At 36.1% G+C, this 20093-nt stretch overlaps 1 protein-coding gene across 1 annotated transcript in view; it reads left to right on the top strand.

The window, feature by feature from the left end:
- LOC104608316 (uncharacterized) overlaps positions 1–16395 on the top strand; it is a 31016-nt gene extending 14621 nt beyond the window's left edge. The window contains exons 5-7 of the mRNA XM_019199584.2: positions 13361–13440; positions 13722–13815; positions 15388–16395. Coding sequence (XP_019055129.1) covers positions 13361–13440; positions 13722–13815; positions 15388–16190 — 977 coding nt within the window. The 3' untranslated portion in view covers positions 16191–16395. The remainder of the gene's footprint in view (positions 1–13360; positions 13441–13721; positions 13816–15387) is intronic.
- Positions 16396–20093: the final 3698 nt, after the last annotated feature.

The raw sequence follows: 20093 nt of genomic DNA, 5'->3' as shown, positions 1-20093 counted from the left end.
TGAGACAATTGTGATATAATTTCATTATCCTTTAAGTAGTCCCCACATTCATTGGAAAGATATTCGCCTCCTTTATCTCATCGGAGGATTTTGATTTGTCTCCCCAACTATTTCTCAACTTCACTTCTAAACTCCTTGAACTTTTCAAAAGATTCGAACTTATGTCTCATTAGGTACATATAACCATACCGAGAATAGTCATCGTTGAAAGTTACAAAGTAAGAATATTGGTTCCGTATCCTAACAATCATGGGACCACATACATTAATATGTATAAGGTCAAGTGTCCCCGTACTTCTTTCAGGCTTACTTGTAAATGTCCTTTTTGCCATCTTGTCTCGAAAGTAAGGTTCACAAGTTGGTAGATCTTCTACTATGAGAAAATATAAAATATCATCATTCACCAATCTTGTAATACGTTCTTTGTTTATATGGCCAAGTTGGTAATGCCACAAGCAGGTGGAATTAATATTTTTTCATATTCTTTTCTTGGGGTTGTGTTTCATCATTGTTTCAGTCACATTTGTTTCTAGAGAATGGTAGAGAACATAAAGACCATTCTCAAGTTCTCCATGAGTAAGTAATTTGTTATTTAATTTAACTGTAATCTTATTACTAAATAAAATAGAATAACCATACTTACAATGCTTAGAAAATGAAATCAAATTTCATCTAAGTAATGGAACATAAATACAATGGTTGCAAATGTCCCCAAGTAAAGCATGACCTTCTTATCACTCGGCCTTCTACTTTCCTTGAACCCCTGCAATGTGTTACATGCATGAGTAGAAGCCCCAATGTCAATACACTAGGATACATAAGCGAACAACATGTTGGTCTCTATGACCTAAGTTTTGAAATTACCTTCTTTCTTCTTCCTGAGTGATTCTAGGTATTAAGGACAATTCCTCTCTCAGTGCCTAGTGTCCTTGCAGAAGTGGCATTCATTTGATGACTTATCTTTCTTCTCTTTCTTTTGTTTTTCACCCTTTCTCTGAGGCCACTTCTTTCACTTTCATTTCTTCCTGCCAGATTTACCTCCTTCAACAAGCATGGCCACTGTCTTGCCCTTTCTAATCAATTCTTCGACTCTCTGCAACATATTGTTGAGCTCTTATAAGCTAGTTGTTAACTTGTTTAAATTGCAGTTCATGACAAACTGATTAAAGGATCTGGGAAGGGAGTTTAAGATGGCATCAGTCTTGGTGTCATCATCCATCTTGGAACCAAGAGCTTATAATTCATTGATAAAACCTATTATTTTCATGATATGGTCATAAACCAGTTGGTTCTCGATCATCTTGGTGGTCATCAACAATTTGAGGATCTTTTGTCATATACAACGATTCTGCTCCTCATACATGGCCTTTAGACTATCTAGAATATCTTTGCAGTTCTCTACTATGTCAAAGTACCTCTAGATAGAGTTGTCTAGTAAGGCAACGATATAACATCGGGTAAGAGAGTTTTTATTTTCCCATTCCTAATATTCCCTGCTTCTTGCCTCAGATGCTCTATCATGAGGGCATTCTGGTGCTGGTTTGGTGGCACTTTTGTTCATTTTCTCTGATGTGAGAATCAAGTTAAGGTTATGAAACCAATCTGCATAGTTTAGTCCCTTGAGTTTGTTATCGTCTAACAATTTGGCAAACTGTCTGTCTACCATTTCTAACAAATAGCATGGATACATTAGTCTACGACCTAATTATTGTTTCATGTTATGTGCCATAGAAATGAATTTTATCTATGTTTCATTTCCATTTGTTCATCTCTGAGATCTCCCTTTATCTTAGAGAGGGAAACATTTTTTACATCTTTAGAAATGTGGGAAATTACATAGGTGCATGGGGTCTACCCATTTAATGATCTTTCTCTTTGACCTCCATTAGACAAGGTTCATTATCATTTTATGTTAAACCTCTCTAACTGCTAAGTGTTGATCCATCATATCGGGAGCCCCAAAGTACTATGAAAGAGTCTTTCATTTTAGGATAAGTCCCTCCCACTAGTTTATGATGCTCCTATCATCCTATGAATCAATCCCACGGACTATCCCAGTAAAATGGATAACCCAATTTTATGGAGCATCTTCGCCTACCAATTCAGCTCGCTTTCATGCTAATGATGGAATGTCTTTAGAGATATCATCTTATGGCATTCCCTATCTCATAGCACTTATATTAATCATGAGGGAACAAGCATATCACTCCCTAAGTCAAATTTAGGTCTTACCATAGTGGCTTCCACTGACTTTCATGAAGTCATATTCAAATGGGCCCTAAATGGGTTAGGGTTCCCGTGAGTTTCCTCTTTGGAGAGGAAACAAGAAAAATGACCATAAAAGGGTGATCATGCAATGATCCATGGACATCGTAGAAATGATGTCCATTTAGCCATAATGGGCGCGGAGAGACATATAAGTCTTTTCATAGGCCAAGCACTTATGGCCCATGTACAAATCACATTCACATAGCACATCACGTACATAATTGATCAAAATCAAATTAAAACTTGTAAAACCCAAATCAAATAAGATTAACACATAATCAGCCCATTAATGGACACAATTATCAAACAATATTTATCTTGGCATATGAGCCTAATTGCAAAAGGTAGTTCGGCTCATATAGCAATCCATGTCGAAATGGGCTTAGCTTGCTTTGTTCTAACTCTAATTAGGTTTTACAAGCATGGGCCGAACTGTTCCATATAATGACCCATCAAACCCCAGGCCTAGATCGAAAATTGATCACTTATATAGTGATGCAAGGAATTGTCAGCAAATAAACAACAATTAATCAATGATAGTGTGATGGTTCGAATTCAATCCGAACAAATGTAGGAAGCCATGATCTCCAGCAATTTCTTCAATGTAAAAAAAATAGGAAAACCCTAATTTCTAATGCTTACATATGAAAAAACCTAATACATTTTTTCTATAAAGAAAAAGAATTAATTACAAATCAAATTATCAAACGATGCGCATGAATCTTGCCACCATCAACGATTTTGATCTCCATCACACTTTTAGCTCAAGAATTCAAGAAATCAGATAGGAACAATTCTATAATATATCAAAAAATATAAAGATTAATTTTCAGATCATTGGCCCAAAATCTGAGAACCGGATTCTTAGTTTTTCATGTTGACTAGGTCAAATCGGCTTGACTAGTTCTTGTCAATTTAATCTTTCTTTCACATCTGATTCAGTTCAATTCAAGAACTGGACCAAATGCTCTGATACCATTGTTGGAAGGGTTTAGAATCCATCATATGGATGGACAAAGCATGCTAGATGGTTGGGCAAATTTTAAAAAAAAATTCTAACCCTTATGGGAACTGATTTCCTACTGAATTTGAAATTTGAATTTTTCGAATCGATCTTGCATTGAACTAGACCAGATTTGAAACCAAATCAAAAGGGGAAATTATACCTGATACAGATGCCATAAGTGTGGATTCCAAGGAGGAAGTTCACACCCAAATCAGTTCTAAAACTCATCTCCATTGAAGATGGTGCAATGTATAGGTGAAGCCGGCTCAACAACACTATTTTCACCAAAACTGTGACCCAACTTGATAGAATCAAATGAGGTAAGTGAGTTTGATTTTTTCAATGTTTTTCTTATAAAAACTAAAAGAAAAAATTATCAAAATCAGTTCCGGAAAGCCTAGTTTGTGATAGGGTTTCTTGGGAGACAAAGAGAAATGGAGAGAACAAGAGAAAGAGTGAGGTGTTTTAGTCTAGTTTGCCCTCTTCTTCTTTTATCTCCTTATGGAGCACTCTCCTAATCAAATTAGGAGATTATCCAAATCTGATTTGAATGTAGACTCTATTAAGAGATAAGCCTTATCCTCTTAAGAGAATAGGTGTTCCATACCCATTACCAAACCCAGATTCGACCCAAAGCACCTGACAACTTAAGACAGCGTACTTAATCTTATTAATTATGGGCCTTAGGTCCATCTACTTTAAAGGCTCATGACCCAAGGTGTTGTGTGGCCACTTTAGGCCTGATACTATATGGTGTAGGGCCCCACAATTATCTCACATAATCCCGCATGGGTTCGACCCAACCTCTAAAAGAGGCTACGCCGAATTCACTAATCAGGGTAGTGAACCCCTTACCCAATTAGCATTGGTCTAGTTTAGACCCAACATTTACACCTAAATGATTCTTGGATAATGGTCGAGTTCAGGGTAGTGACCCCACAATTATCCTGAGAAGGCCGAATTCGTTGCTTAGAGTAACCATCTTATGAAAACCCAAGGATAATGGACTCTTGTAAGACAAAGCCCATTAGGTAATCAACCCTGTAATGGTCTCTTACACTCAACTTCTAGGCCCATAATGATCAAAATACTGTCCGAAGGGAATAACCTCTTCCCTGGCTACAAGATGCAATGACACACTCTCTACTAAGATGGATCCCATGATTATAACCTTTTGCAAACCTTTTTCATAAAATAGTAATATATAACATATAAATACAATTTACAAAACAAGATTTCAAACACAGGTGAAATCCATTGCCCCACTTTGTCCAACAAAGGGGTCGATCCTATCACTATGATCACCTATTCAGGTAAATTCTTAGACTGCCCCAACATATGCAGGTATTTGACCCTTAATGGATCTCACTGGTTGGCATATCAAAGACAGATCAATCCAATACCTAGTGCAATACCATAATCAAGTTTAGGGTTATGTGTAAATTTTCAATTTTGCCCATCTATCTCCAAGGTCCAAGGTGAAACTCGAAATTGGTTCAAGTTTAGTACTTCTAATAAATACCCACTAGCTATGCTTGGGGTCTAACCTTAGCAATTGAGACAAGCTGCTCCAACACCTTGGCAACACACTAGTGTCTGAAAACATTCTAAACTAACATGAGTCCCCTAAGTGTCCAGTTTAAGGGGTAATGCATAAAAACATACCAATATTAATAAGAAACAATAGTGTACTTTATTCATTTACAAATAAATGTTTATGTACATCATTTTGATTGGAGCTAAGGGCATATACTCTCTAACACAATGCTCTCTATAAACCCCTTGCTTAGCTAAGTGATCTTCTGGGTGGTTGGTTGATCTTGCAATCCATTGAAATACAAGTTGCAAATCCCTTGACAAGTTCCTAAACTTCTTAAATCCACTCTTGAAGCACCAAGGAATCTTCTCATTTCGTTTAATCCAGTTGATAATAATCTTAGAATCCCCTTAAACTACCATCTTACTTACCCTAATCTCTACAACTTTTTGAACCCCAAATACTACTACCTTTATGTTGGCTATTGTTGAATCCCCTACCCCAAGTTGTCCAAAGAACATGTCCACAATTACTCCTTTCCCATCTCTAATTACCCCTCCAATGTTGTTTCCATCAAAATCCAATGTGAGGGGTCCATTTTCAGGTGGATCCCAATCTCTTAGAACCTTCTTCTTTGAGGATGTCAAAGTTGCAATTGTACACCATGACCCGATTATATGATCATGAATAAAGTCTTAGAATAAATTCATTATTTTCACCCAATGTGCCACGTTTAACATGATGCCTTCTATTAGGAAATGCACTACCCTTTAGGTTTGCCTCCTGAGAATTTGCAAGTTCAGGAGTGCAGTCTCAAGTTCATCTTCACCTAGTGATGTAACCTGATCTAACAGATGATGTGGATGATGAGAATGAGATTTAGAGCAAGAATAAATACATTAGATAGGAGCATGGACAGAATGAGAAAGATGTGGAATAGTAAGAACCGAAGACTGATGTCAGAGATGGGAACAAGAATTTACTTCTCTTCTAAAGTGATATTCTCCCCTCAAGGAGAAATAGGAAGGAATGGTTGACAATCAACAAATGTCACAATACATGGAGATGAAACTGCGGTGAGAAGAGGCATCATAAAACTTATATCCCTTTTGAGTTGAGATATCCCAAAAATTACAATACAATGCATGTCAACCTTACCACGAGATAGTGACAAATCCTAGATAAAGCAATGGGAACTAAGGAAACATGAGTTGATGTGGGGCCTTGAACTTGAGAACATGTGTAGGCATACAGTTGATAAGAAATGCAATTGTTAACATAGCATTAGCCCCAAATCTCTTAGGAATATGCATATACAACATCAAACTATAAGCCACTTCGAGGATATGCTTGTTCTTTCTCTTAGCAATACCTCCTTCAGCAATAATAGTAGTAGGACCCATACATCATAGTGAATAATATGAAAAGAAAATTTAACAATTTTATTTCTTGAAGGAAAACTTGTTCTATAATGTTTGCTTAAAGGGCAATATGGATACTAAAGTGAATACTTAGACATTTACTTAAATAACTTTGGAACCAAGACTCACAAAGATAAAACAAACAAATGACCCAACCAATAACGCCAAAGAAAAACCTAGGCTTTTTAACAAGGACTCAAACAAACTTACAAAACTTGTTGTATTATATGATTCTAGAGTAGCAACATTATCCAAAATGTAGATACCATCAAACCATACATCCCTTACCGATTGTTCTCCCAGAAGTTAAATCCTGGAAGACATAGAAATAAAAAAAAAAAGTTACACTACAATTCAAGGATTTGGTAATGCAACTAATAAATAAAAGGTTAGTAGGATATTTAGGAACATAATAGACTAAATGGAGAAGAACCTCATTTGTAAGGGTACAGTACTTTGGGTAGCTATGGTGGTGTGAAAACCATTAGGTAGCCTAATTTTTATAACAAAGTAAAATTTCTATTAAAAATGAAAGAGATTGCAAGAGTAGGTAAAGAGATCACCTATAATGAAACATAAAACAGAAATTGAATACAATTGAAAAAGCAGAAAATTCAAAGACAACTGAACTTCTTCCGAAACAAAGTAATGTAATCTAGAAATGGGCTCCCATTGACGATCTATACCCATCTCTAAACAACAGGATGAGACCATAATCACTCCTTTATCTTTGAGCATATGTTTGCCAAAAATCTTCTGATATGATATTTTTTTCCTATATCATAAATTCTTCTGCCACCTTTCCAAATTCCTCAACATGTCATAAATAGTAACCTCTAGGTTTTAGATGGTTAATTGTCAAGATTCCAAGGACAACAATTCAATTCTTGTTTTGTTTCTTCTTGTTGTTATCTTGGACTACTGTAGTTGTGAGGCTGTGTGTCTCTAGAAAACTAGAAAAAGAGACTTCCATTTTTTTTTCTAGGTTTGGACTTGTTGATCTTCCAAAAGGAAAGAAGCTTGCTGGTTGTAAATGATTGTTTATAAAAAGGATCATGTTGATGGATCTATTGAGAGGTATAAGGTGAGACTAGTTGCTAAGGGATTCTCTTAAATACATGGTGTGGTTTATAATGAAACTTTTGCCTCTGTTGTGAAGATGAACTTCATTTGGATACTCTTATCTCTTGTTGTAAATTTCTCTTGGCCTCTTCATCAACTAGATGTGAAAAAATGAAATTTTGAATGGTGGCCTCGAGGAGAAAGTATATATGGTTTAACCTCCTGAATTTCAATTACAAGGCAATGAGGACAAAGTCTGTCGATTAAAGAAATCCTTATATGGCTTGAAACAATCTCTTTGGACTTAGTTTGAGAGGTTTAATAGTGTTGTCATTTGGGTTAGCTTTGTGTAGTGCCATGCTAAGCATACATTTTTTTTTTTGTGAAAAGAAAAGGTCAATAGGTTGTTATTTTGATTATGTATGTGGATGATATTGTAATCACAGGAAACTAAGAGGAAGAAATTGAAGAACTGAAGAAATTCCTAAATTCATAGTTTGAAGTTAAAGATTTCAATCCTTTGAAATATTTCCTTGGCATTGAAGTTGCTCGATCTAGTAAGGGTATCTTCATCTCCCAACGGAAGTATATCTTTGATCTATTGAAGGATAGACTAGTTGACTCTCCCATGGATCCAAGTCATAAACTTGGAATTTGTGAGGAAATAGTTTTAGATGTTCATCAATATCAAAGACACATTGGATGGCTATTATATCTTAACATGAGAAGACCGGATATTACCTTTGCTGCAAGTGTTCTAAGTTAGTATCTATAGTCACCTAAACCTACTCATTTCAAGGCAGCTGAGAGAGCTCTTGCCTATCTAAAAAGGCACCAAGGTAGGGGTCTCCTTTTTACTGCCATGGTTATATTAAGGTCGAAGGCTACACTAATGCAGGCTATGCTGGCTTTATTGATGATAAGAGATCTACTACTAGTTATCGTACTTTTATAAGAGGAAATCGTGTCACTTAGAGAAGTAGAAACAATTCGTAGTGGTAAAATCAAGTGTAGAAGATGAGTATAGAGCTATGTCTTAGGGTGTTGCTGAATTCTTCAGGTTAAAAAACTTCTTATTGAGTTGGGTATGTGGAATTTAGATGCTATACCACTATATTGTGATAATAAGTCTGATAGGTATTGCTCATAAGTCATAACCCAGTTTTCAATGAGCGGATCAAGCACATTGAAATTGACAAGCATTCCATTTGTGAAAGTGTGAAGGGGTAAAATTTGTATACCTTTTGTCGAATCAAGAGATCAAGTGGCTGATGTATTTACAAAAGGATTGAATTCCATGCACTATGAAGAGTTATGTATCAAGTTGGGTTTACATGATATCTATAGCCCCACTTAAAGGGGAAATGTTATTAGGGGTGATTTTTATATGTTTATGGAGCTAGGAGGTTTTCTATATATTCTCTTCTTTCAAGGGACCACTCTATAATTATTATTATTGTTAATATATTAGGGTGAAGTGGGTGTCTCCACTAACCCAACGTGATGCCTTCTATTTCATTCTTTTCTTCTTCTTCCTTCATCTCTTATCTCTTGATTATTCTATTTATAATTACAAGGAAGTTGATAAAGATAAGTTAAGATGTACTCACTATGGTAGACCTAGACATACCAAAGGGACATGTTGGGACCTTATTGGCAAGTTGAAGAACTTTTAGTGCTTCCAAAAGAAGCAACCACAACATTTTGGGAAGAATTTTGGTTTAGCTAATGCAGTTTCTAGTGGTTCATCTCAGGAGAGTATCTCCATAGGTTCTAACTTTAAGGAGGGAATATTGAATACCTTATATGATCAGTTGGAAGAATATGGTGGGGCTCTCTGTCAACTTGAGAAGACCTCTATCACTCATTCTACCTCACATGTGTCCACATATTCATCCTTCAACACTTGGATCATTGATCCAGTCCAGTCCATGTCTTAGAACAATATAGTAAATACCTCTTCGAGAGAGGGGAGGATAGAACTTCCCAAGTTTTGTGTACAAATGGGTTTATACTCTTGTCTCGAAACTAATAGAAATCATGTCAATAAGCTCCCACTATTTTTTTTTTTTGAATCTTGATGTTAGAGATCAAGGGTTGATACACATTAATCTTATTCCAAAGGTTTCTCATGCTAGCATAGTTTTCTTCCCGATTTTGATTCCCTTGTTGTATGTTAAAATAGTCTTCAGAAAGCTAATAAATTCTTGTGTTTTATATTGACCCAAATGTAGCTTCTTGACATATTCCCAAATCTCTTTTGTAGAGTGTAAGAACATAAGATTAATGCTTATCTTAGGATCCATATTATTCCACAACCATGTCATGATTTAGGTATTCTCCTACTCTCACTCATTATACCCAACTAGTCTAGCCGAAGGTTTATCATCCTTAAAATATTTCAATTTACATTTACCTTTCAAAAATACCTCCACCAACTAAACCCAAGATAGTGTAATCTCATCCTTTTCCTCAAGGTTGAGTCTAGTCAAAAACTTAAATATGTTGTTCTTTTCCACCAATTTCTTGTATGTTTCTACATCCTTACTACTTTACCACACAAATAAGAAAATCTCTCTCCTATCACAAAGAGTTCAGCATAGAATAATATAGTGCTAGTGACTTCTCCCCTATCTTAGATTATTCACATAATTCGTCAATCTGTAAGCTCTAGTCACACTCATCTTCTAAGAATATGTTTCAGCCACGTTATCCCATACTTCCATGGTTGAACCCATCTATACATAATGCATACTAATATGCCATTGCATCAAACTCACAAGTCACCAAATCACCATATAATTTTCTTGCATTCACTTCTTATAAGTAGGGCTTGTCTTCTCTAGCCTCTTATGTTGTCTGTATGATAGCTTAAGTTTCCCTTACTACAAACATAGATATGAATAGACTTAGACTATATGTAATTGGTCTCATCTAATTTATTGTAGTCACAGTACTAAAAAAATTGGTCTATAGACCCACTTGGACCAACTTTGGATTCCATATACTACTTTGAATCAAGTCTAGACTGCTTCATTAATTCAAAAACCCACTAAAAATATCACTATGAAAGAGGTATAATAACCTCAAAATAACTTATATGCAAATAGTTTTCCTTTAACAACTAGGATTATACAAACCCTAGATCCTTAGAGAAACTGGAGAAGCTATAGCTTCTCCAACTAATAATCCCAACACTAACTCCTTCCATGATCAATCTTAAAAGGGGTTAAAAGTACTTCAATAGACCCCCAAGCACCAACCTCAAACATCTCCTATATGTTGTAAACAAAAGAAAAATGGGTCTTCTTTTCTTGGATTAGTTTAGATGTAAGGCAAAACTCTCTAGGATTTCTTTTGCAGAAACTAGAGAAGTTGTAGTTGCTCTTACTAGTGATCCCAACTCAAACTCCTTCCATGGTCAATATCAAAAGGGGTCAAAAATACTTCAATAGATCCCCAAGATCAAACCTCAAACACCTCTTATATGTTCAAAACGGAATTGGTCTTCTTTTCTTGGGTTAGTTTAGATGTAGGAAAAACTTGCTAGGACTTCTTAGGAGTAAGTAGGGGTGGAAAAAAAATCAAAAAACCGAACTGACCAAAAAAATCAATTGAAACTGAACCGAAAAATCAGTTAACTGAACCGGTTGGTACGATGTTTTAAAAAAACTGAAGGTGCCGGTTCGATTTTGGTTAACCAATATGGAAAACCAGTGGTTAACTAAACCGACCGGTATACATATATTTCTATATATTTTATATATATTTATGTATATTATATATAATATATATTTAATAATTTTTATATATTATAAATTAATAAATATGCATTATATAAATATATATTTATAGTATATGATATATTATTTATTATTTAAAATATAATATTTTATATATATTTATAATTTTTCATTATATATTTATATAATATATATTGTAAAAATTAAAAAAAAAAACTGAAAACCCAACGAACCAAACTAACAGTTAACCAATTGGTTTTGGTTCGATTTCAATTGCCAGTTTTCCAAAAATCGGTAGTACTGGTTCGGTTACAGAAAAAGGCCCACGGTTCGGTTAACCGAACTGTGAGCACCCCTATGAGTAAGATAGCAATCTATAAACTCCTAGACCTTCTCCTAATTGAACAAAAATAATAGAAAGCGATCAGCCACTTAACCCTCCATACACACCGCCAAAATCAAGGAGTTCTTTTGTACACATAGGCAACACTTACAAGAGTTGGACACTCAAAAGCTTATGCTATTAGGTTGTGGGCCAATCCTTGTATATAAGTCCCTTACTTCTCTTATCCCTTTCCAATATAAGACATACCCACTCATACGTACATCCCAACAATCACCCCCTCCCCCTCCCCCATGTGTCATTCTCTTATCATCCACATCAATTGAGCACCCCCCCCCCACCCCCTCAAACAAAAGTTGTTATCACATCACTAAGTTTAACATGCACCAACCAAGAGCCCTTTCCTCATGACCGTAGGGAACCCACACTCAAATGCCAACTACCAATAAAGAGTCATCAACATTCAACCTTGGGTGTGTTAGGCCATGGGAATCATCAATTGCTCACATAGGTGGAGTCATGGTAGTCACCAATTACTCTTGCAAACTACTTGACCATGGGAAACGTGCAAAGCCATGGGAGTCACTGCATGCATCCATCAAACTTGCACCCAATCAAACCATTAGCTCTAATACCTCTTCTTGGAGGACCCGTGGGAGTTATCAAGTGTTGAACACCACCTTTAACCCAAAAGCTTAAGCTATTAGGTTGTGGGCCAATCCTTGTATATAAGTTCCTTGCCTTTTATCCCTTTCCAATGTGAGACACATACACTTACACATGCATCGCAATAGTTCTATGTTTTACTATGATCCTATAGTAGTTAAAATCCTTTTGGTGGTATATGTTGGCAATATTGTAACCACTAGAAGTGATGTTTAGGGAATTGAAGAGTTAAAAGGGTTCTTAGAAGAAAATTTTCAAACAAAGGATCTTAGTAAATAAGTTGCAAGGTGAAGACATGACATCAACTTATGGCAAAGGAAGCATGTACTTGATTTATTAAAGGAGACATGTCTGCTAGGAGATAAATTGTTTAAATCACCTATGGACTCGAATGCGAAGCTGCTTTATGTTGATGTAAGTGAATTTCTTGATGATCCAAGCAAGGAGTATTGCCATAGATAAATATAGAGCCATGGCACATACCATGTGTGAACTGGTGTGACTAAAGCATCTATTTAGGGAAGTTGGATTCGTAGTGGCCAGTCCTATGAAACTATACTATTACAATCAATCAGAAATCCATATCTCTTTTGATCTTTTCTTCTATGAGAGAACCAAATATATAGAGGTTGATTGTCATTTTGTAAGAGAGAAGGTTGTCAATGGAGTGATCAACACCTCTCATGTGAGTTCAGTAAAACTAATGGGTGGATTTGTTTACAAAAAGTTTGAGTCGGGGAAGAGTATATTACATATGTAATAAGCTGGGATTATATGATATATACTCTCTATCTTGAGTGGGAATGTTAGGAGTGGTCAATTTATCAAGGGCAATATGCTGTATTCACTTTGTTTTATATTAGTTACTAGTTTATAGATCTGTTCCGGTTTAAGTTACTGTCCCAACACTTATCTAGGGACAGCAATGTCTTTGTACATATTATAATAAGTATATCAACAAATCTGACCAACTGGGTTGACATGTCTTTGTAGCACTGGTGACATGTTCAGTTCCATAACCTTAACCTGTCACATTCTTTTGAATAGTTGGGAAACGTATATAATTTATCATGGGAAATCAATTGTATCTTTGATATGTCAAGCCCATCAATTGCGTTTGTTGTTTTCCAAGGATATCTTTCAATGTAACCCATCAACTTTGGTTCAAATCCTAGGAAAACATAACAAATGTACAAGAAAGTTTGTTAACATAGAGTCTAAATGATGGCTGGACTTACTTTCTCATTATGGATACTCCTTTCCTTCTAGTTCATTTGAAAGACCTATGCTTATGCCCCTTTGTTGGTGATTCAGAATGTAAACTGCTTCCAAAAGGTGAGATAGACCTCCAGAACAAAAAGAAGTCTCAGGGGAAAAAAATTACTGGCTTCCAGGTAATCAACAATTCATTTCCAAGACCGAAGGTCTCAATTAAATTATTTAGTCTCAGTTTGGAAAGAGTACAAATATACAAATACATACAAAATACAAGGTTTTGCACTCTACATATTTGCATTTATACTCCTTCCAAACTGAGCCTTAGATACATTTAATTCTACCAATTTTACAATTAATCATTGTAATTTGTTATTCGTTTGCCAAGTTTTTCATTTGGTGTTTTTTTTCTATATAATGGAATAATATATGCAGGCTGACTAATTTGTCCTTGGAACAGTTTTGTCCAGGGAATCCTTCTGAGGTGTTGATTACTGCTGCTGATTCAAAGATCTGGATTTGTGATGGTTTAGTTATTACTCATAAATACAGAGGTACTCTCAAAAATATGTATTATAAACTACAAAACTATTATACTTGTTAGTAGATGGTTCATACTGCTAGAAAAATGGTATATTTATCAAATGCAATACAAATGCAACCAACCGAGAGGTGGCTCGTTGGTGTATTAGCTGGTTTGTTCCAACACTGATGCGGAATCAAATCTCACAACCACCTGGGGAGAAAAGGGGTAAGGGGAGATTATTAGTGGTGCATATCACTGAATATAAAAAAAAAAATATATATGTACAAATGCAATATACATGACCTTCCATCTGGTGGATCTCACCTACGACATTTTCTTATGTTAAAGCTTAAATGAAGCAGATGACCACCCCCAAACAATTTTATTGCATATTTTTGTGCAGAAAAGAAATAAATACAGTAAACACTTCAAGATAACAATCCATGGATCACCACTGCATCTTTCTAGTGTGGTTTATCTTTCATGATAAGATCTCCCATCCAATTCTAGGTCTCAACCATTCTTGCTAGAGGAAAAAATGATTTAGGATCCATTTGTTTTAATGTAAAATGGATAGAAAAGTCATGGTTTTTAAAACTGAACCGGTCAGGGGTCTGGTTACTGGTCCGAATGGTCCGACTGTTCGACCCAAATGGCCGGCCTGTTATAACAAAAAAAATTAAAAAATTTGAAAAACGGTCAAAACCGTTCGAACGGTTCGGATGGTTAACCAGCTGGTTCAGTGGTTTGCTGACAAAAATCAACGGTTTTAGGGAAAAAAGCAGGTTTGGGAAAAAACGGAACCGGCCAGGTGACCGATTCCCGGTTTTTCCGGTCTGACCGTCCGATCCGGTCTGGTTTTGAAAACCATGAGAAAAGTTTTCAGTTGTGAATATTTCAGCTATATTTTTGCTTATTTTATAACCAAGAAAAGGAAGTGAAAGCAACAGTATTCAAAACAGTTACTACCATTGAATGAAAAATATGAGCAACAAATATTGTAATATAAGTGGCAGTGGGTAAATTTTTTTTCTACAAAAGCATGCATTCTATTACTGATCAATCATTCTATTGGTTATGATCCAAATCAAAATGACTGTAGGTCTCAATTTGATAGAGCTAAAACTTATTGTCAAAAACATATTAATAGTGGGAGAAAACACGTTAGGCCCTTCAGTTGAGATGCTACAGAGACTGAAGTTTATCATGTATGTGACGTTTTCACAAAGGATATATGGAAGCATTTGATCCCAGCCATCAGGTTTGGATCTGACATAGATTGGTATTGATCATTTCCAAATCTTATAAATAATCTAACTGAATTGTATCTGCACTAGCAAGTCTACAATTATAAGAATTTCAGATCCTAAAGATATATAATAGGATTGGATCTATTCTGGGTCTAAATTGATCAATGAATTTACCTGAAACTTTTGATTGTTATAAAAATTATATAGTTGTTACATTGATTAAATCTTCTGAATGTGTACCTATATAGATGTATATATATACATCCTATGGTGATAATACACATCCATACATACATTATGTATGCACACATACATCATGTTTTCTCATTCAGTAAACTGATGGTTAGCAGGTTTTCGAAATATAAGCAGCCAAATAGCAGCATCTTTCACTGCAGATGGGAACTATGTAGTATGTGCAAGTGAAGATTCTCATGTTTATGTATGGAGGCATGGTGAAACCCGTAATGTAGGTGGTGGAAAAAGCAGAGGTTTGATTACTAATCGATCTCATGAACATTTCCCGTGTAGAGATGTATCAGTTGCAATACCATGGCCTGGAAGTATCAAGTTTGAACCACCAACTGTAAATTTAAACCCCCCAAAAAAACAATCAAAACGCTCCAATCTGCCACCACTTCCCTCTTCTCCAGGTCCTTCAAACATTGAAGATAGCTCTGTGAGCGGCGGTAGCAAGAGAAATGCCCCATCACTTGCAAAGAAGAGTAGCTTCTCGGAGAGGGCAACCTGCCCAGAAGAGGAAGTTGGAAAATCAGCATCACTTCGTTCAGAGTCGATGAGTAAGAGAAATGTTCCACCCATTTCCAAGAAGGGTAGCTTCTCGGAGAGGACAACCTGCCCAGAAGAGGAAGTTGCTCGTTCAGACTCAGGGATTAGTGCCTCTGACTCATTCTCTTCATCTGCTAATTCTGTTAAGAATGCTGACCCTTCATCTATTTCTGCTCAAGGAACTTCTCCCTCTTTTTCTTGGCCATGGTTTGATGGAGGTAGCAACAATGGGAATACTACCATTCAAGCAACAGCATGGGGTCTAGTGCTGGTGACAGCAGGCGTAGGAGGCGAAATTAGAATATATCAAAATTTTGGGCTGCCATTACGGATTGGCCGCCAAACCAATCTCTTCAGGGATGCATAAAGTCCTATATCAGTAGGAAACGAAGCTAAGTTATTAATTTGTCCAAGAGCTTTCCATCACTATATGGCCGGTATCTCTGTACATTATATATAGTTACAAGTGAAAAGCCCCAGTGAAATGGAAAGCTGGGAGCAAAATTGCACAATTTCTTCTTTGTGAAGTACAGTCTCATCAATAATAGAACTGTTGCATTTATATTAACAAATTCATTTCCCACTGGACAAAGGAATCGGCAATAAGCTGTATACCAATTTGTCATTTCATTAGCATTTTTACTTCACCTTTGCAGAATTTCCAAACCTTTTCAAGTACAGATTGATAATCGATACCTTTCCATAAAATTTAATGGCCAACAAGGGTATATATATAATCTTCAATATAGCAATGGGCGAACTAGAGAGTGTAATAAATGATGATTGCCTTCTTGTTGGTTAAAAACTTAAAACATAACGCTTGTTAGAATTTTTGCATTCCAAACTTTAAGGGATTCAGAGTTGAGATTCTGGAATCCAGATTTCTGATTTCCATTTTCATTTCTAAAATTTAGCCCAGATTATATAATGCTATCCAACTAAGGTCCTAAGGATGTTGAAGGGTGATGAGACCTTTGCTACTTGGTTAGGATTTTATCTGGAGTTAGGGCGCCCCAGAGCACATCCAAGAGTTTATTATTATTTACTTTTTTGATGGACAAAATAACACTTCAATAGCAAAAGGAATTAGCAAACTGTTCAATACAAACTGAAGGACTGCCCCACCAAAAGTTATACTTCCAGGCCACGCCTAAGTCTAAAAACTAAGAGAATCCAAAACATTCTTTGCATTAGATAAGATTAATTGGAACGAAATTTCCTTGGTTATCCTTGCAAAAATAACCTTCCTAATTGCTCTCAATTCAGCCCCCACCAAATCCATCAACATACCACCTGCTGCCATAATAAAACTCTTTTTACAATCTTACACATAGATCCCACAAGTAATTGATGCTGCCATAAAACTCTTTTTACAATCTAACACATAGATCCCATAAGTAATTGATGCAGCCCACGAGATCGCTGATTGTGAGGTTCAGGCTAAGGCCAAGATGGGAGAAAGGTCACAAACGCAACAATGCCCTGGGCTGCACCTGCTTCGCAATTAAGGCTGCAACTTGGGTCGGGATGGCCTGAACCCAACCAGATAAAGTCGGGTTGGGTTGGGTCTCGGGTTGATGTTTGGGTTAGGGTTAGGGTTGACGCCTTGGGCAACCCGACCCAACCCGAACCTGACTCTATATTACATACCATATATAAATATATATTATATATATGATCATACATTGATTTGTTTAGATGCATGATAGTTGTATAACCACTACCGCATACTATCATTTACTTGATTGAAATTACTAAAACCCTGATAACATATTTTATGTTTTTTGAATATTTCATTCTTTATCTCCTCTTCATTGTTTGCCACCCATAGCTTGCTGCCCATAAAAGATCTATTATAGGTCATCATAACAAATTATAGTCATTTCATTTTTTTTCTGAATTTTATACTTAAAGAACCAATAAAAACATCAATAAACAAATACTAATAAAAAATAGGATTAATATATTAATGAAAGTTGAGTTAAGATCTAAGATTAAGAAGTTTTATAAGATTTTAAGGGATGGGAAGAAGGTTGGGTTGGGCCCAACCCGAAGTTGACTTTGGGTTGGGTTAGGGTTGAAGAAATTTAGTTAGGGTTAGGGTTGGATAGGTCAGGTTAGGGTTAGGGTTGGGGGTTTAAAACTTAGGGTTGGGCCAGGATTAGCCTGATTCCGACCTAACCCAGCCCTATTTGCAATACACAGCCTTGCGAGGTTGCCCCACTAGAATAGCCACCATGAGATCACTCTAAACCTCACGAGGTCACCTTGCTCACAGATCAATCCCTTCCCCACGAGTGTGGTTCTAGTATTTGTCGAAGTACTGAAGTTTGACTCCTAGCCCCTCGACACTGCGGAACCGACCCACCAGTGGATATCACACTAAGCAGCCACCGAATCCTGGCCACTAAATCGCATGTCTGACTCTATCAACCACCAATTTCCATTTTGAGCATTTGGGTGTTTAATTGTTTCAACCACTCCTTTGTTTATTTATTTCAATGCTTCTCGTTTATGCACCAAAATTGTAATTCCTTTTCTCTCTTGGCTATACCTATATCTAAGGGCAGGTCGGGTTTGTAATAAACGGTTGATCTTGAAGAAGAATATATCTGATTGAAGTTTTCTTTGTTCCCATCTTCCCCTTTTGTTGGACTGGTTACAAGCCATAGTGACCAAACCCTTGGCACCTTCCACATGTGTAGAGACTAAGGTCATTACCCTCAATGAGTTGTAAAACCAAGAGGATAGTGTTACTCCGTCGATTGTTGTGGTGCTACATTATCACCAGCCATTCTCCAAGAGCTTTCCTCCATCTTGGGACTACTAGCCTCTAAGGGCGCTCACAATTCGATTATGAAAACTAAACTGGTACAATCAGTTAACCAGTTTACCAGTTTTGGTTTTTTACCTTTGATTCTTTGATTTTTGGTTTTATATAAATAAAATATAATATATTATATATTGTAAATAGATGATTATAAATATATATGCATAATGCATATATTTATATTTAATATATGGATAATATATATACACACTTGTCGATTCAGTTTTCTCAGTTTGGTTTGGTTTTTTAGTTTTTTATGAGCACCTCTAAAACCTTATTACCCCAAGCATACCCCAGTAAACTTACTTTTTGAGGAACCTGCAAGACCTCGGGTAAGTTATGATGAAAATACATTTTATGAATGGAATTTAGATGGGAAAACTGAGTACCAAAATCATGAAATGATACATCATATGACGTTATATGCTAGCGCCAGTAAACTGGCTGGGAATCAAAAAAAGATAATCGCCACAGTAATGACCAAATGCTTTACAGGCTAACTTAGAGGATGGTGGAACAATTACATTTCCCAAGCAGAAAGAGATTATATCATAAATTCGGCAAAAAGAGATGAAGATGGAGAAATGATCTTAAATCAAGGCCAACCAATTCAAGATACAGTCACCACTTTAGTATTAAATATACTAAATCATTTTATAGGAAATGTTGATGATATGTCAGAAAGAATAGGTGAACAACTTATAAATCTTAAGTATAAAACAGTATCTGATTTTAGATGGTATAAGGATATATTTCTATCCAAAGTACATAGGCTAACTAATTCAAGAGAGCCCTATTGGAAAGAACAATTTATTTCAAGCCTTCCCCCATTATTCGTTGAAAAGGTCAAGAACCACCTCAGAAGTCTAGGAGGAGGGAGAATCCAATATACCCATTATATGTTCGGGTATCTAGTCCAGATAGTAAAACAAATAGGACTCGAACAGGGTCTGAAAAACCTCGTCTTCCTCTATTGGCTTAAGAGCTGATGTGAGGTTGAACTTATCCCACCACTTAATTTCAATGATTCTACCAATGGATGGAGGCATCAACAAAACATCCAAATGGTAACTCCATTTCAGGATCCAAGGGAGGCGATATGTTTTGAAGAATTCAAATTGTTTTACATGTTCGAACTCTAAATAGCTTCTTCCCTACCCAAAATTTAAATATTTATCTAATAATTCATTTTTGGGGGAAGATATCATCTGAAACTCCCCATGTAGTCCACCAAACATAGACCCAATCTGTATCTGGGCCTTGAAACTCTTTAGAGAACCGGATGAACCACGAATGCTTGAAGATAGGACTCTGAACCAAAAATACCTTATACCAAGCATCCTGATAATCCTAGTAATTGAACATTATGGGTCTCCTATCTATTGGCTTGGTGATGAATCTCAGTTTTTTGAAGTCACCCCATGATGCCTTCGTCATGAA

This window comes from Nelumbo nucifera, chromosome 1 (assembly GCF_055504915.1).
Source record: "Nelumbo nucifera cultivar China Antique chromosome 1, China Antique-T2T, whole genome shotgun sequence".
In the NCBI taxonomy this organism is placed as follows: Eukaryota; Viridiplantae; Streptophyta; class Magnoliopsida; order Proteales; family Nelumbonaceae; genus Nelumbo; species Nelumbo nucifera.
This window is presented reverse-complemented; position numbering and strand designations above follow the sequence as displayed.